This window comes from Mesocricetus auratus, unplaced genomic scaffold (genome assembly GCF_017639785.1).
Source record: "Mesocricetus auratus isolate SY011 unplaced genomic scaffold, BCM_Maur_2.0 Super-Scaffold_100004, whole genome shotgun sequence".
In the NCBI taxonomy this organism is placed as follows: Eukaryota; Metazoa; Chordata; class Mammalia; order Rodentia; family Cricetidae; genus Mesocricetus; species Mesocricetus auratus.
Window position 1 is genome coordinate 37773746 of NW_024429189.1, and position 22599 is coordinate 37796344.

The 22599-nt window shown below is 39.8% G+C and overlaps 1 protein-coding gene across 2 annotated transcripts; it reads right to left on the reverse strand.

The window, feature by feature from the left end:
* Positions 1-808: 808 nt before the first annotated feature.
* Spc25 (SPC25 component of NDC80 kinetochore complex) lies at positions 809-13345 on the reverse strand. Of its 2 annotated transcripts, none has more exons than XM_040745505.1 (7): positions 13229-13345; positions 12251-12400; positions 12090-12155; positions 8241-8387; positions 6545-6649; positions 3836-3934; positions 809-1491 (listed from the first exon to the last, which is right to left on the reverse strand). In XM_040745505.1, the coding sequence occupies exons 2-7, from the start codon at positions 12387-12389 to the stop codon at positions 1367-1369; spliced, it is 681 nt and encodes a 226-aa protein (XP_040601439.1). In that variant the 5' UTR covers positions 12390-12400; positions 13229-13345; the 3' UTR covers positions 809-1366. The 2 variants fall into 2 exon arrangements, with proteins under 2 accessions (XP_040601439.1, XP_040601440.1); XM_040745506.1 differs by having other exon boundaries at positions 13183-13345.
* Between the last annotated feature and the right edge of the window lie 9254 nt (positions 13346-22599).

Genomic DNA, 22599 nt, shown 5'->3' on the forward strand with positions numbered 1-22599 from the left:
TGGAAAGACTCACTTTGAATAGGGGAAGCTAGTACCATCCATCATAGAGGACCTGGATGGAACAAAAGTAGGAAAAGAGAAAGCCAGCAGTGAGTTCAAGTGTCATTCTCCCTAAGTGCATCTGATGCTGCTGCTGTCACTACCCATGGGCAGTAACCAATCAATGGAGACTCACATCAGTGGCTCTCTAGCTTCCCAGCCTTCAGTCTTAGATTGGTACTGTGTCGCTGGTCTCCCCTTTTCTGGGGTTTCAAGTTTCATGGACTGAGGACTGAGGACTGAGGAACTACTGAGTTCCTGGCATCTCCTGTAGGCACACAGGTCTTGATGGACTATTCTGTCTCAAATCATGTAAGCCAACCAAGTAAATCTCTTTTTCATAACTATGTAGTATATTGTTTTTGTTCTTCTAAAGGACCAAAATATAGTTATTGTTGTTAATCTCTTACTGTATTTAACTTACAAAGATTAATGAATTCTAAGGTTATATACTTCATTTAAAAGTTTTAAGTTGTGTGCATGCATGCAGGCACACATGCCATGGCATGGACCAAAGAGGAAAAGGGAGTCAGTTTCCTCATAATATGTGGGTCATCAAACTAAACCTGGGTCATCAGGCTTGGAGACAGTATTTTTACCCAGTGAATTATCTCACCAATTTTTGCTTTAGTTTATAGGGTGTGCTTTACTTATCAATTTCCCTCTAAGATTTTAATGAGAATTATTACAGAAATACACCCGTGAGGGAGGAAACCATTTCCCTTCAAGTCTCATAAATGCATACTGAAGAGACAGTTACAAAGACTGGTTGACAAGAGAAAACTAAATGAATTTATTAACACATGCATGTACACTGTACAGGAGAACCCAAACAGAACTCCAAACAGGCTTAGAACTCACATTTACAGAGCATCTTCAACAGAGAACAGTTGGAGTTTACAGAGGTAACAAGACAGGCAACAGGTCTGGCTTTTGGCTTTCAGAGATGGGGAATTATAGAGAATAAATTTACGGGAATAAGTTAATGAAGCAAGTTTGTCCATTTCTCCCAGGCCAAGTCTGAAATGGTAGGAGATCTCTTTAGTGGTTAACTTCAATCTTTCATTGTGGGTATGGGGTTAGAAACCTTTATCATTTTAGGTCCATGTTTAGGCAAATTGAGGGAAGGCACAGCAGTTTTCTAACTCTGCTGCTGTTTAACTGTTTTTGTTAAGGGTTATGTCAAAGGTGCATGTTTTGGGATGACATATTCTAGTTTCCTTCAGACCACACAAAAAACTGAAGAACAAGAGGGACAAGAGATGAAAATTCTTTTAGACTATATACAATAATGAAGTAGAACAAAATGCCACTTACAATTTGTATATCAGTTATAAACCGTGGCTATAAAAGCTTTCCGAACATTAGCAAGAAATGCTGAAAAATTGTTGGTCTTCCTGACTTTCTCCTGAAATTCTGCTAGGCACTCAAGATGAGGTGAGCAGTCAGACACTGGAAGAAAGAAGGAGATACTTTAAATGAGGGGCTCTCTGTGCGTGTGGAGAAGTATTTCTAATGTAGGCTCTAAGCTGGTCTCAATCACCATTATACTTTACTGGAATGCTCTGAGCATAAACTAATACACATGACTTCAGTTACCTTTAGCCCTTTCCTTAACCCTAAGTATTCAACTGTAAGTACCACAATCCCACTGTGAATCTAAGCAAGGGACTGAGAGCTGCATGATCCCAAGGCCATTCCCATCATTTTCATATATATATTTCAACTATTAAAAGACATTTTCTGTACAAAAGCACAGCTTTGAATGACAATCCTTTTCTTCTTTTTCCTTTCTTTTTTTGAGACAAGGTCTCACTATATAGGTGTGGCTGGCCTGGAACTCTTTATGTAGACCATGAACTCATGAGACTCAGCTGCTTCTGCCTCTTAAGTGATCAGATTAAAGGCAAGAGCAAGCATACCTGGCCTCGATGGAAATTCTTAATAATTTATGATTTTTGAAAGGAATATTCAAGATTTTAAAAATCTTTTTTTTTAATTTTTAAAACAATCTTATTTTACATACCAACCCCAGTTCCCTTTCCCTCCCATCCTCTTACTTCCACCTGCCATTTCCCCAACCCATCCCCCATTCACTCCTCAGAGAGCAGGAGGCCTCCCCATGAGGGAAATCATCAAAGTCTGTCACATCATTTGGGGCAGGACCAAGGCCCTCCCTGCTGTATCTAGGCTGAGTAAGCTATCCCTCCATAGGGAATGGGCTCCAAAAAGTCAGCTCATGAACTAGGGATAGTTACTGGTTACATTGCCAGCAGCCTCATAAACTGCCCAAGCAATATCCAAGATTTTTACAAGTGCAATGGAAGTCAATGGAAAACATGGTTACTGTTCCAAGAGTGGTATCTGCAGAGTTCACTAATTAAATGAGACAAAATCACAAGTTACAAAGATCCTCATGTCAGCTGACATGTTGGTAGAACAGAGCAAATCTCCAGTGTGAGTTGCCAACAGAATGATACAGCTCTTTCTACCATTAACCATCTCCTTTGCTCAGGAGGAAGAACTTGACCATATTGCTTTCCGGCTTTCAGAGGGTTTGCTTGGGCAGCACAACTGAGAAACAGCAGACTACTTGGTTCAAAATGTATTCTGTAAGTGTTGTTTTAATACACTATCAAACACTGTGTCTTTCCTGTTGCTATGATAACTCTGATAAAAGCAAAGTAAGAGCTCACAGTTCAAAGGTCAATCAAGCATGGTGGGGAAGTCAAGGCAGCAGGAGCTTGTAGCAGCTGGTCCCCTGGCACCCATAGTCAGGAAGTGAAGAGCAACGTGCCCATGTTCCTGTTCAGCTCCCTTTTTCTATGTCTACAGCTCAGGGTCCTAGCCAGGAAGCAGCACCACTTACCATAAGGTCTTCCTGCCTCAATTAACACAAGATAATGAGTGATTCACAGTATTCAGTGACTCTAGACTGTGCCAAGTTGACAATTCACATACAGACTATGTACTAATAATTTACAATTTAAGAGAAAATTGGAAAACTAGGGAAGAAGTTTTGGGCGCTCACTTGATTAAAAGACAATTACTAAAGAGGAAATTCTCAAATATTTTGTGGATGAGGATTCTCCAAATCTGAGTCCTATAGGATGACAGTGAATCACCAGGGCCCCAGAGCCAAACAGCACCCTGAGTATCTATCTGACAGCTATACAAGCATTAAAGTGATATCCCAGGTGAGAATCATTTTTATGAACGCCAACAAATTAACATGTACTTTATGTAAGTACTAGAAGAATTAAGAAGGTACAAACATACTTCGACCTTAGTGTTCACACTATTAGCAGTCACAAACATTCCCTATAAATCAAAGGCTTTCTGACCTGCTGCAGAAGCAGTAACTAACCCACACTGTGAATATGTGAGGCTTTTCAGGATGAAACAGTCTTTTAAAAAAATTATTTTGAGGAAAGTAAATTACCACACTTTGATTCTTTTACACAAAGTGACAATGACTAAATTATTCATACTACCAGTCATGGTTTTAGATTTAAGTTCTCTGGAAGGGTATTCAAATTTACATATGAACTACAATGAACTTTTGTCAATTTTTTCAACCCCCATGATTCTGTGTCATCCTGGAGAGGCTTTACTTATTAGGGCCCCTAAATACACCTACAAGGCAGAACTACTCTCACATCCTTTAGAGGACAGTACCTCAAGAAGAAACACTGGAAAGGAAATAGCTTGTGCAAACACTACTTTCCTTATTCTATGAGTCAAAGACAGTTGAGGGTACTGATCTTAAACACAAGTAAGAGACAGGAATACATACCTTCATAATCCCTAGCTTCATTTAAGCTTAGGGAAAACATATATGGGCTCTCAGGATTCTTAGGGTCAATACTAGTGAATATAAACTGCAATTTATCACCTAAAGAAAGAGAGTAAGCCATTTAACATGAGAATACTTAGAATGCCAAGGCTCTTGGTGGAGACACACACACACACACACACACACACACACACACACACACACACACACACCTGCCCCTTCTTTGGTCATTATGTGCACCGCTGTGTATCTACTTAACCAGTATCTTCAAATATAGAACTTACAAGTTAGTTTAAATGACATTAAAAGTAGACAACAAAGGGAGAACAGAAAAGGTAGACATTAACTGACAGTAACCTCTTTTTTTCCTTCAAGTGACATTATAAAAAAAATGAAGAAGCTCACAAAATTGGGGAAAGTATTTGTAAATCAAATATTCACTAAGGCTTGAAAACAAGGAATACACTTAAAAACTCCTACAACTTGAAAACACAAAAGCAGAGATTTAAGCAGGCCACTGTAACCAGAAGTGGAAACAATCCAGTGTCAGCTCTCCCCCTTGTAGATGAACAGTTAAACAAAACATTGTACATACATATGTACACTATACACATATATGGACATATATACATACACACAAACAGTGCCCAGACACAAAAAGGAATGAACTTCTCATACATAACTACAGTATGGACAAACCTTGGAAATATAATGCTAAGATGCAAAAGAACAAATATTATATCATTTGATTCAACAATGCAAAAGACTAGAATAGATAAGATAAATTCACAGAAACAACAAAAAAAATAAAAAAATTCTGTCTGGGGTGATAAAAAATAATAGAAATCCATAGTGGTTGGCGATGGTTACACAACACTTTGAGGTAATTAATTATGAATTATATACTTTAACATGATTAAAAAAGCTTAGTTTTAATTAATTAATTTATTTTTATTTTATGTGCATTGGTGTCTGTGTGAGGCTGTAAGATCTTGAAGGTACGGATAAATTGTGAGCTGCCATATGAGTGCTGGGAATTGAATCCGGGTCCCTGGAAAAGCAGTCAGTGCTCTTAACTGCCAAGCCATCTCTCTGGCCCCCAATAAACAGCTTAGTTTTACGTTATATGCATCTTACTACAATAAAATCCTATTGTTAAATGAAATTCATTTTATATTTTTCAAGTTAGTTATCTAAAAATACCCTGAAATGCTTCCAAATGCCTAGCTGCTACAACATATAAATTCACATACATTTTAGTTTCTTCTATAGCATAATAAATTAAGCAATCTTATTTAAAGTTCTTAGTTATAAAAGGAAATCTTCAGAAGCTTAAGAAAGACTTATCTTACATTCAAATTTAAAATGAAGTAACTGTCAGTACACCAGACTTTAGACAGTTAATAGTACTGGGAAGGATGTGCATGCCAAGGAAAGATTTGGTAATATACTCAGTTAAACAAAATGAAGAGTTCAATTTGGGGTTTTCTCTTCCCCTGAGTACACAGAGGAGGGTACTTCTCTTAGAGTCATCAATAGAGTTTTTGTGACCATTTGTGGGTTGGTACTTTCCCCTGCCAGGGCACCAAGCAGTCTATCAGCTGTGCAGTGGACACAGCTTGTCACCCTTTTATTTCAGTTCTGATGCTCTCTTCAGGACAGCAGGTTGTTACCATTCATTCCTCTGCTTATCATCCATTGACTGCTTAAGCAGCTTTCAGTTTATAATAAAGGATGCTACATGGTTGCAAACACACACTGTGCCCTTCCCACCATCATAATCACACAATAACCATAAATAAAACAGCTAAAGGAGAAGGAGGGTGTCCAGAAATGGCTCAGCAGGGAAGGGCACTTGCCACTAAGCATAATGACCTGAAATCAGTACCCAGAACCCACATGATGGAAGAACTGATTCTCCCAAGCTGCTCTCTGACCTCCAAAGATCGCAATGGCACACATGCACGCACACAAATGGCACACCCATACACCCAATAAATGACTTTAAAATGCAATAAATAAAATATACAAACTTATCTATCATAAGTATGCACATGCAGGAGAAATAGACATAGGACTCACAACTAACTGGTTCAGGCATCTAATACATGTCTTAAAATATATTCTCTATGAATTAAGGAAGACCAGTATATAAACTGAGTCCTCTCAGTGACTCCCCAAGCCTTATCTTGGGAAGCTCCCAAATCCTATCCATTATAACCAATTAACATATATGTATATAGTAGCTATAAAAATACTCATGTGCTTTTTAATATAGTAATTCCCCTCTGAGAAAGGATCCTCCCAAGGGACAAAGTCTATGAACTATTTCTAAAGCTAGAAAACAGATATAACCCAATTGCTCATAACAATCAAATTGATAAAAGATAGAATAAATCACACTACATTAATTGAATGAGTAATTATACCAGCATTCACAAATCACCATTCTTAAGGCAACTGGAGATGACACAAATGCCACTGAAAACCAAGAACAATAAATATTTGCATGGTTTTTTGCTGTTGTTTTGACAACCATATTTTCATTAGAATCCTATGTACTTACATTTAGAGGACTAGAAAGGTGGACATTGGCCTATTTTCTAAAAATCTAATGGTGTGCTTACTAGCTTATTTGAAAATATTTAGATTCTTCTCTAGATATCCTTTTTCTAATCTTCTACATACCAGTTATAGCAATAAACTCACCATGAACCTTCCTAATTTCCAGTCCAAGGCAATCTCTGTACATGTCCGCTGATTTCTGCAGCCGTTTCAATTTCTCTTCATTAGCTTTGTTAGCAGTGGAAATGGCTACGATTTAAAAAGTGTCAAATATTTCAGGTGATTCTCAGTTTAAGGCTTGTTGAATTAATTTTAAGAAACTTGAAAACTACTAAAATATCATGCCATGCATATCAATCTATTCATATTTATTTAATTTCTAACAAATAACAAAAGGGGTTTCTGTTCACAATGAAAGATAAGATTGCTAGAGATAAGGATAATCAGGCCAGGGACTTGTATAACTAGCCTAGAAAAAGATTTCATTATTATCATTGTTGTTGTTGTTTGCGGGCTACACAAATACTAATTGCTTTATGGAAAAAACATTTTGCTCCTCTAAGCACAGCTGCTTCCCATGAGAATTCAGCCTCATTTCATGCTGGTTTACAATTATTTTAAGGTAGCACATATGTCTAACTAATAGATGGCAGATAAGTTAAATTCACAATTTAGTCTGGGATGAGAACTCTAGAAAAGAAAGCATTAACCAAACTTCTATTTTCAAGAGCTGTAAAGAGTTTGCAGGCTAGTATATTTCCTTTCTAAATAAAGCATTATTCAAATATAGAAGTTTTTACAGAACAGGGCTTTGTAGCACGAATGTTTCTAAACCAGACAGAGATACGAATCTTTTTATCCTTTTGGTTTAACACACAGACACACAGACACTTTTCATTATTTTTACCTCCTATTGCCCTGTCTCATCTTTCTCCTGCTGAAACCCTGCTTCTTCCAACAGGTGCCCTCCCCACCCCTCTCCACTTCCATGTCTTGTGTGTGCAACTCGCTGAGGCTAACTAAGTTTTCTGCAGGAGCAAAGGTTGAGTTTATTTATTGGGGCATAGCTTGTGCAACTTAACTATCAGCAGCTACACCACTGAAGACAGTAACACCCACTACCCCCAAGCCACACTGTCCTTTGAGGGTGGGATCTCATGGGTCCATCTTCCTATCTATGTTGACTGGCCCAAACTTATGCTGGCAACACAGTTGCTGAGAGTTCTTGAACACACTGGCCATGTCACATCCAAAAGATGATGTTTCATAGCACTCCTCCCCAAGCTCCGAGCCTTACATTTTTTGTGATGCTCTCTGAGCCTTGGCAGGATAGTGAATGTGATACAGATGTCCCTTTTAGGGGCGCCACATACTCTCTACACTTTCACCAGTTGTGAGTCTGTGCATTAACTCCCTGACAGAGGCATTCTGGTCCATAAATGTTTGTGATGCATGCCTATAATCCCAGCACTCAGGAGATAGAAGCAGGAGGACCAGAAGTTCAAAGGCATCCTCAGTTATAAACTTGAGGCCAGCCCAGACTACATGAAATACTAAAAGGCTTTGTCCAATTTCAGTTACAACCAGAGAAATAACAATAAGAGGGTCTGGGTGTAACTGAAATTGGACAAAACCTTTTAAGCAAAACAATAATCACAAAAAGAAAACCAGGCCCACTTGGTTAACCTACGTGACACCCAGCAGAGATCCTGGGCTGACTATGCCCTTAAGTGTCATCTACTTAGTTAGACATGAAGTAGAGCTGGCAAGATACACACAACTGTGAACCACCCTGTCTTTGAAAGTCAGCCAACTATTTAGAATGTAACCATGAACTTACTTTCCTTCTTCCTAGAATACTCTTCCTTGAGGTCACGGATATTTGCTGTCAGCACTTCCAATTCTTGCTTCTTGCCTTTTACTGCATCAACCATCTTTAGCAGGTTATCTTTTTTTTCTTGAATGAGCTTATTCTGCTTACAGAGCTCTGTAAGAAACACATGGCATTTAAAATACATACGGCCTACTCTCTGACATACAACTAAGGGAAACACAAAAACCACTGACTTTCTTAAGATCAATAAATTGTTTTTGCATTTTGTTTTGAAGGCAGAGCCTATGTAAACCTAGGCTGGCTTCAAACTCGTTATGTAGCAAAGGCTGGCCTCAGACTCGTAATCCTTTGGCTTCTATCTCCCTAGTATAAAGAGTTCTTTGAAAAACATATTTCATGACTCAAAAAGCATAAATGTTAAAAGAGAATCTGCTTCATTAGTTGTCTTTGAAATAAAAAATGCTTCTAAATTTGAGAAACCAAATTAATTCACAAAGTAGGAAATGAGAAGCTCATGACTCCTGCAGTTCCAAGTAAGTCCATCACAGAAGACAGTCCAATGCTACAAGACAGCTTTTCACTGTGCTTTGTAGAAAGAGCTGTCTGAGCTGGGCATTGGTGGCACACGCCTTTAATCCCAGCACTCGGGAAGCAGAGCAGGCAGATGTCTGTGAGTTCGAGGCCAGCCTGGTCTACAGATCGAGTTCCAGGACAGCCTCCAAAACAATACAGAGAAACCCTGTCTCAAAAAAAAAAAAAAAAAAAAAAAAAAAAAAAGAAAGAAAGAAAGAGCTGTCTGGGATGTACCAAAGACAGAAGAAAATGGTGACAAGACTGGCAAATCTTACAAAGTTAGCATAATTCTGAAACTAAAATACAGTAGATATCAACATGTATTTAAAAATACAGTGAGTGTAGAGATGAGATGACTCAGAAGGTAATAGTGCTTGCTGCCAAACCTGTTGAGTTGAGTTCAATTCCACATGGTGAAAAAGAACTACCTCCTGTAAATTGTCTGCTTACCTCTGACATGCAGTATGATACATATACATGCACACACACACACAAAGTTAGATAAAAAAAAAAAGGTTGCTATAAAGCTAATAAACTACTAACAAATGGGAGTTGGGATGTAACTCAGGTGGCAGAGCTTTTACCTACCATATAGGAAGCCTTGGATTTGATTCCTAGCATCTCATAAACTGGGTTTGGTGGTACAGACTTGTAATCCTAGCACTCAAGAGGCAGAAGCAGGAGGATCAGAATCCTCTACTAAGAGAAAGTTACACATCCAATAATATTTGGGCAGCACAAATGAATCTGGAAGGCTTGGGGGAAAAAACTGGGGAGTGGGTAGAGGAGGAGGTATGAATGTGACAGAGTTGTGGGGGGTGAATAGGATCAAAACACACTATAGAAAACTCTCAAAAGGGAAAAAACCCAGGGGCTTAGAAAGAAGGCTCAGTGGTTAAGAGCACTTGTGTTCTTGCAGAAGACCAGGGTTCAGTTCCTAGCACCTACATGGAGGCTCACAACCATTTGTAACTTTATTTCCAGGGGATTTGATGCCCCCTTTTAGCCTACAAGAGCACTAAATGAATGTATTACACATACAGTACATACAGCAAATATACCCATACACATAAAACAAAAACATACAAATCTTTAAATATATAAAAAACCAATCCACTAAAAGCATATATGGTTAAATACAGTAAAGATAAAATATTAGAAAAATGTATTATATGAGCAGGCACTGGGAAAACTTGATATTATATATATATATATATATATATTTGTTTTTTAATTGTACTGAAGATTAAACCCAGGCTCTCAAAAATGCTAACCAAACACTCCACACCCCCAAACTACACCCAAAGCTCTTTTACTCAGTTGCTCAAACTGGCCTTGAACTTTCAGTGCTTCTATGACAGCCTTCTAAGTAATATAGGTAGGTGCCTCTGTGCCAACTCTGCCACTATTTCTTAAACTAGATATATAGAGGAGCCTATATTTTTAACATGACAAAAACAAAGTATCATCTACAACTTAACAATAATTCACATCAAGAAAGCAGGCTCCATAGGGAGAAAAAAACCTACAACTTGCCCCAAACACACAGCTGAGTTGGATTCTAGATTACACTGGTGTTCTTCTAAATACTACTAAGGTGTCAGTACTTCCCAGAGTCTAGCCATTACTGCAGGCCCAGGGGAAGCAGGGGGCAGGCAACAGACCATCTAACAAAAATAACCAGTAAATTCATCTGACAACACATCGGTGAGAATAAGGAGCTGTGAGAGACCTGATTAACCTAATCAGGCACTGCCTGTAAGACACAGTACTCCCAGTGGATACACTTGACCCCAATGAAGTACTAATGAACCAATACCCAACTCAGGGAAACAAGGACCCTGGAGGCAACTGTGGTGCATTTAGGAAGTTAGTATGGCAAGAAAAATACAAACAGAGCACCAAGGGGGTAGACTACTCTCTTTAAGCAGTGTAGAATTCAAAATAAATTCTGAACTTACTAAATACTTCAAAGACAAAATGAAATCTTATAAAATCAGAAAAGCAGTATCTATAGGTACAAAATTAACCATGAGGGAGAAAGATCTGAGTCAAAAACAAATCAGAGAGAGGAAGGCTACTAAATTCAATATACAGGTGAATTAATTCACATTTGACTCAAATGAAAGAAAAACTACTGAATGCTAGTTCCTTGTTAAAGTTACATACTTTATAAAAGGCTAGGGTACTATTACAGAAGTCTTTTTTTTTTTTTTTTAAACAAGGGTAAGAAGAGTGTGGTGGTGCCTATAATCCTAGTGCCCAGAAACGTGAGTCTACAAGACTGAGAAGGAACACAAGTCTCAGGCCAGCCTGGGCTATAAAGTGATGCCCCATCTCAATCAACCAAAACAACAAAGCAAGACCTCTCACAAGACACAGTAAGATAAACCTGTCTTAAAGTTGTGAGGACAGAGTCAGAATGTGCAAACCGCTTAGACTGTGTGAACTAAGGGTTAGTTATTAACTATTCTGCAACTCGTTGAATCAAGCCCTCCAAAGCCTACATCCATATGACATGCATTCCATTATTACAGCAAGTATTACAATATATTTTAACTATGGTCTCCCTGTCTTCATAGTCACTAAATTCTGTGTATACGTTATGCAGATTCCTTAATCCAGGGCAAGAACAATTAAATATTCATTGAACTTTATTAAACTGTTATTTCTGTTCAACCAGTGTGTGTGTGTGTGTGTGTGTGTGTGTGTGTGTGTGTGTGTGTGTGTGTGTGGCTTCAGTTTAAGTGTTTAAAACATGGTAAACCAAATGTCTCTATGGAAGTTTGACCTATGGCCCCGGGTTTACGGCTCATGTATGAAGATTCAATAAAAGATGCAATGAAGTATGTGAAGTATAGAAATGAGAGGGGGAAAGTGGTGGCAAGAACAAGATTATTAGAATATTAACCAGACCCCAAAGTCCCAAGAAACTCCAGGCTCCTTGGTTGGGATTTCCAATGTAAAAAAAAAAAAAAAAATTTTTTTAAAAAGGTTGGCCTTTATACATAGGCATACACATACCTTATTTAATTAAAAAGAGACAGGATACATTATAAAATGCCACCCATTTGAATATTTCAGTATTCAAATAGAATACTGAAAAAAAATTCATAGGCATAAAGATATTCAACTTTAAGCTGGTGACAGGAACAGAATTTTGATGAATGTGTGCATGCATGTATGTGAATGTACGAACACTTACTACTACACTGTCTTACTTGTAAGAAGATTTCACGATAAACCGTCAATCTAAAATCTGATCTACTGCTTCTCACGTACGATTTTGATATTCCAGAAACATCTCCACCATCCTTTCTTCTTCCTTGAGTTTCAAAGACAGCTTTTCTGAAAGACAAATGCAACACAAGTGATTCCGCTGAAATAACAGTAGAAAGCATCTAGGAACAGAAAATGAGCAAGTTGGAAGTTAAGGGCAGTACCTGACAGTTCTCTAATGGAGTCCCTGAAGGCATCTCTAAGCCCCAGCACCTGACTAGGGTTGTCACTGAGGCTGTTTCTGAACTTCTCTGCAAATTCATTTATGCTTTTATCAAAGAGTGCCAGTTCGTCTTCGACCATTGTGTTAGAGGCTGCAAAACAGAGAACGCATCATTGTTACTGACACCAAATGAGCCGAATAGTCTAAACGAGTAAATGCCCGCAGTTGGCTTGGCTACGAAATGCTTAAATTCCACGTAAAGGCACAGGCTATAATCCCTGCATTTAGAAGCTGGGGCAGGAAGGTTAGAAGTCAAAATTCATCCTCAGCAAAACCCAGGACCAGCCTGAAATACCTGAGACCTTGTCTAAAAACAGCAGGGCATGGTGGTGTACACCTGTAGTCCCAGTACTGAAGAGGAAGAGGCAGGAGGATATTTGTGAGTTCAAGGCTAGCCTGGTCAACACAGAGAGCTCCGGGCTAGACCCTGTCTAAATAAATAAATAAACAAACAAACAACAAAATCCATCAACAGTCCGGTGGTCGATGGGATGATTCCAGCCACTTGGACTTAGCTGTGGTGAAAGTGCATCCGTCTGGTAGCATGAAGGGAGGTGGGGGAGTGGAAACATTAATCAAAATGTGTTGTATGAAACTTCCAAGTCGCGTGTTAACAAGACCCCGGGTGTCAGTCAACTTGCCCTTCTAAGGACCAGTTCGCAGGCAAGGAGACCTAAGAAGGTCTCGGGTTTTTGGCACTAGACCCCTGGTATTCCCCCTGCGGGCGGGGTGAGGGGGGAAAAGACGCGGGGGGGGGGGACACAGGGACCGGACGGACGGATGACGCCACCCGAACCCCACGGCTAACGCGGAGGCTCGCGTTCCAGGCGGCGCGGACACACGCCGGCAGGCCCGAGTCGCCTTCCCCCTCACCGCACGCGAGTGGCGAGCCCCACAGCCCTTCGGAAGGCTCCCCGACCTGGGCGGCCAGGATCGCCACCGTCTTCACCAGACCCGACGCGTACGGCAGGAACCAGCCGGCGGCACCGCAGCCAAGCACTTTCGACTTCAAACTCGGACCTCCGCTACCCGCCAGTCAAATCGCCTTCTGATTGGCCGGCGGCGCAGGCTCTCTGTGCAAGGATTGGTTGATATCGGCCTGAGGAATTCTCGCGGACAAATACGGAGCAGGGCATTCTGGGGTTTGTAGTTCTTGTCTTAGACAGACTCTGGGTTTGTAGTGAGACAGGTAGAAGGACTTAATCACAGGACAAAGGAAAACGTAAAAATTGAAATTTAATTGCATTCTTTTATGAAATATATACCCCTCTTCTTTGTACTCATTTTATTTTGGAAATGACAAAACATTCCCGAAGTGACTCCAGTTACGACTGATTAGGCAACAGCATTCTGAAAGTTACCAAACTACCAAAATTTACTGTTTGAATTTCCCAAGTTTCTCTAACATTGCTTTTTCTTGAGCATTTTACTTATTTAATTTCTATGTTTGTATGTGTTTACAGAAGAGGGCATCGGGTCCCTGGAACAGTTGTGAGCCTTTGGCAATTGGCTGGTCTACAGGAAGAGCAGGCACTCTCCACCCTGAAGCCATCAGCCTGTCCCCCAGATGCTGACTTATATCTACTCATCACAAGAACAATATGCTCCCGGATCTCCCAGAACTTTAAACTGAATGGGACTAGAATAATACCAAAGTAACCCGTGCTCCCTGAAGATAGCCGGGTAGGAGACAACAAGCTATTTTAAAGCACATACTTTATAAGTAATAACAATAATAAAGATTTAAAACAACATGTGGTAGTTTGAATGTAATTGGCTCCCGTAATCCCATAATCTCATAGGGACTGGCACCATTAGGAGGTATGGCTTTGTGGGAGTAGGCATGGTCTTGTTGGAGGAAGTGTGTCATTGTGGGGGTGGGCTTTGAGGATGCATATACTCAGGATACTGCCCAGTGAGTCAGTCAACTTCCTGTTGCAGTCTGGTCAAGATGTAGTGAACACCGTGTCTGTGTGCACACTGAACATGCTCCACACCATGATGGTTGTGGACGAATCATCTGAAACTGTAAGTTTCCAATTAAACAGTCACTGTAGTCATAGTGTCTCTTCACAGCAATAGTAAACCCTAAGACACTAGGACTTGTTGGAAACAAACTTTCAGTGGGGAATCCAACTTCACAGGTGAAACAGAATTGCTGTTTACATCTCTGTAAAACTGAGAAAAATAGGAAGTTGAGAATATGCCCTCTAAAGAAAGGGGTCTAGAGATGGTCAGTATTGAAAGATTATTGTTATTTTCATCTTTGCTTATGATATGTTTTTGAAAATAACCGCTTGCTTGAAGATTAAAGGTCTCATCACGCTACTGTTTCTTTTTATTGCCTTGAAGCATCCAAACAGCAACTACAAGATTAAGGTATCTAAGAGATAGCAGATTTGGACCATTTAATCCTCAAGAACTAAAAATTAAGACTTATGAATCATGACAAGTCTCATCATTTAGCACACCACAGTGTGTCTGAAAGTCACTTTCTCTCCTGGGGCCTGTTATTAACAATTTTGGCCACAAATTTGCATAAAATGTGGATTATGTTCCCAGCACCCAAGTGTCTTCATGGACACTCACATTCTCTTGTAATATGGCTCCCCCACAAACACAATTCTATTTATTTATTTATTTATTTACTGTGTATAGGTGTTTTGCATGCGTATATGTCTGTGTGCCATGTGAGTACATAGTGCCCTTGGAGGTCAGAAGAGGCCATCAGATCCCTGGAACTGGAATTACAGACAGTGAGTCACCATATGAAGGCTGGGACTTGAACCCAGGTCCTCTGGAAATACAGTCTGCTGATCTATCTCACCAACCCCACAAACACATTTTTTTAAAAAATTAAATCATTTTAATGATTTTAAAAATTTCACCTATAGTTTGCTGTGAAAAGTTTTTAACTTTAAATGCTGATGCAGTAACTTCTGGTTTTCAATATGTGGTAGCATTTACCTTACATTTTATATCTTGGGTGCCTTAGGTCTTCAGCTGAATGAATGATAATACTTGCTCTAGGTTTTCCACTGACAGTTAAGATTCAAGACAGGGTGCTAACTGGAGACCTTTTCCTGCTCACCTTTCCACTGCTCTTAATTTGGCCATTGAGTGATGAGAGTCCAGGTGCCAAGGACTATGGACTGAGAAAGAGATTGCCTTTAGCAACATAAGGTTTCAGAGTGACCTACTCTAGCATGGCAATTACTTTCTTTGTGGGAGTTATGGAAGTTGAGTTGTTTCTGTATATGATCTTGCTCTGTAGTCCAGGATAGCTTTGACAACCCTCCCTTCCTCCCTCCACACAACCTCTCACTCCCTCTCTGTGTTTTTTTTTCCATTTTCAATTTCAGACATGTAGCCTGGCATATTCCAGGCAAGCAGTGTATTCCATATCTCTTTTTAATTTAAAGACAGTCTTACTGTGTTGTTCAGACTGATCTTGAACTTGTAACCCTCCTGCCTCCTGAGTAGCCCAGGCTTCTGGCTTTGATCTCTATTCTTCCTTTGCCAGCATCCTGAGTGCTTGTCACACCTAGTCATAACTACTGACTTTTTGTCCAGGTGCCTTTTCATGGGAAAGAAATTGCTATCATTTGTCAAATTTCTAGTATCTGGAAGACTGGTTAGAGAAAAATACTCCCCCCCTTTCTGCTCATAAGGAAATAGCTTTCTAAGCCTTTGAAAGGAGAAAGTAGAACTCTTCTGTCACCATCCACAAACACTGTCACTATATTCATGTGCCATTTATTTCAACTCAAGCAGGATTTATAAATGCTGCCTTCTCTGGAATATATATGGACTGGGACCCATGTTGGCTTTCTTCTGGGTGGCTAGGAAAAAGATATTGTATCTTATAGTCTGGAAATGTTTGAAGGAGCCTTGCTCAGTGGATTAGTCAGGGTTCTCCAGAGGAATAGAACCAACAGAATATAAATACAACCATGAAAGTGGACTTACTGCCAGGCATCATGTCACATGCCTGCCATCTAGTACTTGGGAGGCAGAGGCAAGGTTATCTCTGCAAGTTTAAGTCCAGCCTTGTCTACATAATGAGTTCCAGGCCAGCCAGTGTTAAATTATGAGACCCTGTTACAACACACACACACACACACACACACACACACACACACACACACAATTTCACTAGACTCTTTCATCTTCTATGTTGAAAAGTAAATGAAAAGAAGGATTTCCTGAGCCCTCCAACATGGTAATTTGTTGAAGTCACTAAGAATTTTCCCCTACAAAAGAAACATTGAAAGTTATAAAAAATAACAGTCATTTCCAGGACCTGGAAATCAAATGAAAGGCTCACAGCAAACTTTATTGAGGGGGCATCCTAAAAAAAATTATGCTACACGAAAGAAGCCAGATGCAAAGGCGTATATAGTAGGTGATTGTACTTGTATGATGTTGTCAGACATGACAATCCACACAGAAGATAGCTGGCTGGTTGTGGTGCCAGGAGCAGCAGCACCTGACTACCAGAGGACACACAGGGGCCTTCTAGGTGACAGAAATGCTCTAAAACTAGGTTATGGTGATTGATTACAACTCAATAAATTTGCTAAAAACCATTGAATCGTGTGTTTAAAACAATTACACTAACAAATCACTCCATTTTTTAAAAAGGGCTGAATGATATCAGAGTGTTGTTGGGGGGGAAGACAGGACATTTCTCAATACTCAGAAAAAGTTCAATGCCAAAAGAAAAATATTCAGTTTTTGGAAAATGTGGTAAAATACATAACGTATTATTTACAACCTTAACTCTTTTTAAGTGTAGTAGCATTGATGCTGTATTAATACCATTGTACCGCCACTACTGTTACTCATATCTCCCTGTCTACTGAACAATAATAAATCCTGTTCTCTGTCTCTTAGGCACTAGCTGCCACTCTTCTACTTTCTCTCTGTAAGAAACTGGTTGCTCGTTAGGCATGATGGTTTGCACCCGTTCCCAGAGCTAGGGAGACTGAGGCAGGAGGATTGCTTTGAGCTGGAAGCCAGCATGTGATCCAGTCTCCTAGAAGAGATATTAACTAAGAATATAATTCAGAGGTAGAGTGCCTAGCGTGTGTGCGGTCGTGGCTTTAATCATCAGTGAAGTTTTTAATTGTCTCCTCACTGTAAAAAGTGGAAATTTGAAGCCAAGCATGAACTTCAGTATTCATGAAGCTGAGGAAAGGACGGTCATTAATTTGAGGCCAGCATGGGCTACAGAGTGAGTTCCAGTCCAGTCTGGGTTGTAACTAGAGACCCAGTCTCAAAATAAAGGAAGGAGAGGAGGAAGGAAGGGAGAGGAGGAAGGGGACGGAGGGAGGGAGGGAGGGAGGGAAGGAGGGAGGGAAGGAAGAGAAAGAAGAAATCGAGTTGGGGACTGGAGAGATGGCTCAGTGGTTAAGAACACTGGCTGCTCTTCCAGAGAACCTGGGCTCAATTCCCAAAACCCACATGGCAGCTCACAACTGTCTGTGACTCCAGTTGCAGGGATTTGACACCTTCAGATCAATGCACAGAAAATAAAATTAAAAACAAACAAGCAAATAAAAAGAAACTGGGTGGTTTATTTTACAGCTTTTAAAAGCAGTCTACTAATTAATGAAAACATGTTAGCACAATAGTACTATCTCCACTGTATTCTGAAATGTCCAAGGCCCAGTCACATGCTTCCTCTTCTAGAGAGAAGTTCATAATGAGACTAATGAAAGGGTCCAAAGCTTCCTAATCTTTGCACAAACTGAAAGTTACATCTGCCCCTGTTCTGTTCCCCTTCCCCTCTCTGCTCACTCAGGGTATAGGGTATAGCATTGGCAATTATGCAGATGCCTCGCAGCTTCTACTAGATTACAGGGTTCTTGCTGCATGATTTACTTCTGTCCTAACCAGGGCAGGTGAAGACCAAAACCTGTCAGTGCTTCTCAAAACTAAGGTTCAACACCCAGTAATACCACCACTGTCTGGGAGTACAGTAGACATGTAAACTGGAAGGTCCTGCTCGATTACTACTAAATATAAGACTCTGGAAATAGGTTTCTGGGATATTGGCTTTCTCAAGCCATCCAGGTGAGCAGGATGCAAATTAAACAACAAACTCACAGCAATCCTCCTGCCTCAGTCTCTCTAATACTGGGAACAGGTGCAAACTATCATGCCTGACTAGCAACCAGCTTCTTAAGTGAGAAAGTGGAAGAGTGGCTGCCAGTGCCCAGGAGACAGAGAACAGAGAACTTAACTTATTGTTAAGTAGACAGGGAGATATATATAGTTGGAGTTTTTGTTCCTCCTGGTCCTACAGATGTTTAGTCCCAAATAAACACACAGAGACATATTAATTATTGAACTGTTTGGCTGGTGGCTCAGGCTTCTTACTGACTGACTCTCTCTTAATTATTAACCCATAATTACTAATCTATGTATTTCTACATGGTTTTATCTTACTGGAGAACTCCCAGCATCCTATCTTCACAACAGCTACATGGCGTCTCCTAGTAGCTCCTCTCTGCATCCACTCCCCAGAATTCTCATCTCGTAGTCCCACCAATATGTCCTGCTAATCATGGTTTTATTCATCAACCAATAATATAAACATATATACAGAAGAACATCTCCCATAAAATATGAGTAACCGTAATGGTGGTACAAAGGTGTTAATATAGCATCAATGCCACTATGTTTAAAAAGAGTTAAGGTTGGAAATAATATGTTATGCATTTTACCACATTTTCCAAAACCTGAGACTACTGTGCTGCAGAGTAAGTGCTCCCTCAGCCACCTAACATGAACTCAGCTACATAACGCCTTAGCACCACTAAGAAGAAAATGAATAGCACAGTTCCCTGGGCAACTGTGTTGGTTTCTTCTGTGATCCAAGCCTCAGCTTATGGATGTATAGGTCATGATCAGTTCTAGAGAACAGTTGATAATGAGACTAATGGAAGGGGTACCTAAAAGCTGTGGCAAGATAATTTATAATAGTATCATTATGGAATGCCAGTATTCCTGGGATGCTAGCCAGAATGAAGGTAATTATTTTCTAAAAGTCACTTGAGTCTAAACTCTAGAGTCTGAAATAAATCCACTTACTCTGCAAGGTGACAGTGGAGAGTTCTCAAATATGATTTATTTTAGAAAAGGCAGATTCGTTTGTTAGAAAAAGGATAATGGCCATGAAGACATTAAGGGGCTATTTTTGTTTTCTGCCAACACATGAGCAGTACTAGCCAAAGTCAAACCTATCTGAATGGTGCTGAATTGCAGCAGGCACTATAACTCAGAGACACATAGTTCATTTTATGACAAGAACATATCTTGTGTTTTTTAAAGAATATTTGCTATGGCAAAACATACTGAAAAAAGTCTTCCCCATATAGGGTCTCCATGTTGCAGTCTAAAACAAGCAGGGTTTCCTTAAAACCAAGGAAAAGTTTAAATATAAACCAGAATGGGACCATCTGGAGAGAGCTGAAAGCATTCAGTTACTAGAACTCGCTTCTAAACAGGGCAACAGCATAGGTTTTGTAGACTGGCTACGTTAGTGAACGAAAACACAGTCATTAAAAGTAAGGCATTCATTAACACAAGTCAGTTGTGCTAGGGAGAATGGAGTACTGAAATCGTCTCCAAGGAAACCAAGACAGGAGGGAGCCTGGGAATAGGCACACAGACAATACAGAGGATACCTGTGAACATCGTGTTGTACTTGATAATCTACTGAAAGCTATGACCTCTTTTGAAGAAATGTAAGGACAAATATTTTGCATGTGATTTCAGGAAGTTCACTGATCTCTAAATAAATTGCAGGTGAAAAGATGTGGCTAAGACTGGACCCAAACTAAAAAAAAATTTGTCTTTTTTTCCACACAAAAATGTTTTTCTGACATAGCAAAATTCTAGTTGTTGGAAACCTAGAGAAAACAAATGGAGAAGTAGCCTCTAATTATCCTCTAATCTATAGAACTGGAGCTCTCTGGAGACTGTCTAGAGTCTGTCTAAATTAACTACCTAAGATGAAGAGCAAATGTGCAGTTAGCTTCATCACAGTCCATAGACTACAAAATGTTGAATGAGCACAAAGTATAATTTTTAATTGTAAGACAAAATGTATCTGATATCATTTGCACCCTGATTTAAAGACAAGACACTTCTGAAGAAAATTACTATCATGATTTATGTAGCTCAAACACTTCTTAGAGAAAGAATAAAGGGAAGTTATGTCCTTCCTCATGGCTCATTAAAGAAATTATGGAAATTAGAAAACCTGAATATGCAAAACAAAAAAGCCTGCAGCATAGACATTGGTTGGTCAAGTCAAATGCTGCATATAGCTTGTTTTAGCTCAGTCATTCTAAGCGCAGGTTCTACATTGCAATCACTCACAGTATTTTCATATGACCAACGCCCAGATCCTACCACCAAGAATTCAGTAGATCTGGGATAAGACAAGTCATTTCACATGATAGCATGAGATGTCTAATTGCCAGCTAAGAATAATTCTACTAGTTTATGAGGTCACTGGCAGTGGGACAAGGAGCTATCCCTGTAGGGGTAAGACCACATATTTTCAACGCCCCCTTGGGGTGTGGACAGAGGTACAGAGACAGGTGAGGATAAAGGGAAAGGGAAAGCAAAAGCTTGCTCTCTTGGAAGCTAGCCACGTTCCCAGAGCTCCTACCCTCTGTTTATCTTGTAAGTATATTTAATAAATATATTAGACCTCCTTTTTCAGATAGCGTTATTTCCATCTTCAATCCTTAATAAATTAACTGGCTTTTTGGAGCCCATTACCTATGGAGAGATACCTTGCTCAGCCTAGACACTGAATTGGGGGTTCCTGGTCCTGCCTCAACGTGGAGATGGGACAGAATTTGTTGACTTTCCATGGGAGGCCTTACCCTCTCTGAGGCGCACATTGGGGTTGAGATGAGGGGTAGGTGGGGGAGCAGGAAGAGGGAAGGGAAGGGAAACTGGGATTCGTATGTAAAATAAATAAAATTTAAAAAGTTATCAGAAATAAAAAAGAATAATTCTACCAAATCCATGTATGTTAAAAAGAAAAAAAAACGCCAACATTCTTCCCAATTCCCCCTTATCAAAAAACTATGCTCACTGTAAAGTGCCCCCAAACATTTTAATGGTCAGTCAATCATTTCTTTCAGGTGAGGCAACAGAGGTCAGCGAGGTACCCATAGGGGCTGCAAGCTCATAACACTGACCCTGTAGAATGATGAGATATCATGATAAGAGCATGACAGTGACAGCTGTAGCCAGTGAAGACAGTTTCTAGTAAAGGAGGCTGATTCGCAGAGACAACTATCTGAATGGAGGGATGAATAGCGCATTACTGGCTGCACCTTCAGCACCTGGAAGGATTTAATTGACCCCTCACCAACGCTGCTAGACAGAAGCGGAATCTCACCCTGACAGGGACACCTAGGTCTCCATGATGCACTCTCAATGTGTGTGTTTGTTTGGCTGCTCCATTTACTTCTAACGAGCAATTTTCAACGAACCACATGGTTGAAAATCCCTGATTAGTGGGAAGTCCTTGGTAGTTGATTTCTATCTTTGTTATAAGTGCAGTTTTCCAAACCTCACAATTGTATTCTCTAGTTAGTTAAAAACAATATAGAGCCAGGAAGATGGCTTGGCAGTAAGAGTGCTTACTCCATGAGCCTGATGTCCTGGGTTCATGCCCTGGAACCCTAGGTGAAAACAAATTGATTCCTGAACATTGTCCTCTGACCTGTACAAATACACTACACTGTGTGCGCCCATATACAAACAGACATACACACATTGTAATAGTAATAATGATAATAATAGTTTAGTCCTAACACATTTCTATTGCCCAAAGAAGTCCAAAGAAGTCTGGGGTTTGTTTTGTTTGTTTGTTTTTTGGGGGTTTTGCTTCTATTGTTGTGACCTCACAATCAAACATATAAACAACACATTTCCCCCCAGTTCATGCACTCCCTGTGTCATCTTCTTTGTTCCAAATATATTCTGCCAGTCTTTGTTAGTGAGAGTCTACCCAATCATTTGTTGTTTCAAAAGCCTGTGATCAGAAATTAATCTGTCGAATCATAAAAAGTTTCAAATGAAAATTTCACTCTCTCATTTTCCTGAAAGATGCAGTAGAACAGTCGGGAAGCCACAGTCTATCTGAAATTAAAATGCATGACTTTGAGGCTTATTTGACGTGGAATAATTATTTATGTAGTCCGCTAGCCAAGCATAGGGATTGCTAATGTCTGCCCTTGAGGGAAATGAACCATG

Coding starts and splice junctions, on each gene's coding strand:
- Spc25 (XM_040745505.1), bottom strand. CDS start 12,389: ATGGTCGAAGACGAACTGGCACTCTTTGATAAAAGCATAAATGAATTT. Junction 12,156..12,250: donor CTCCATTAGAGAACTGTCAG/GTACTGCCCTTA, acceptor TTTGTCTTTCAG/AAAAGCTGTCTTTGAAACTC. Junction 8,388..12,089: donor GTTTCTGGAATATCAAAATC/GTACGTGAGAAG, acceptor TGTTTCTTACAG/AGCTCTGTAAGCAGAATAAG.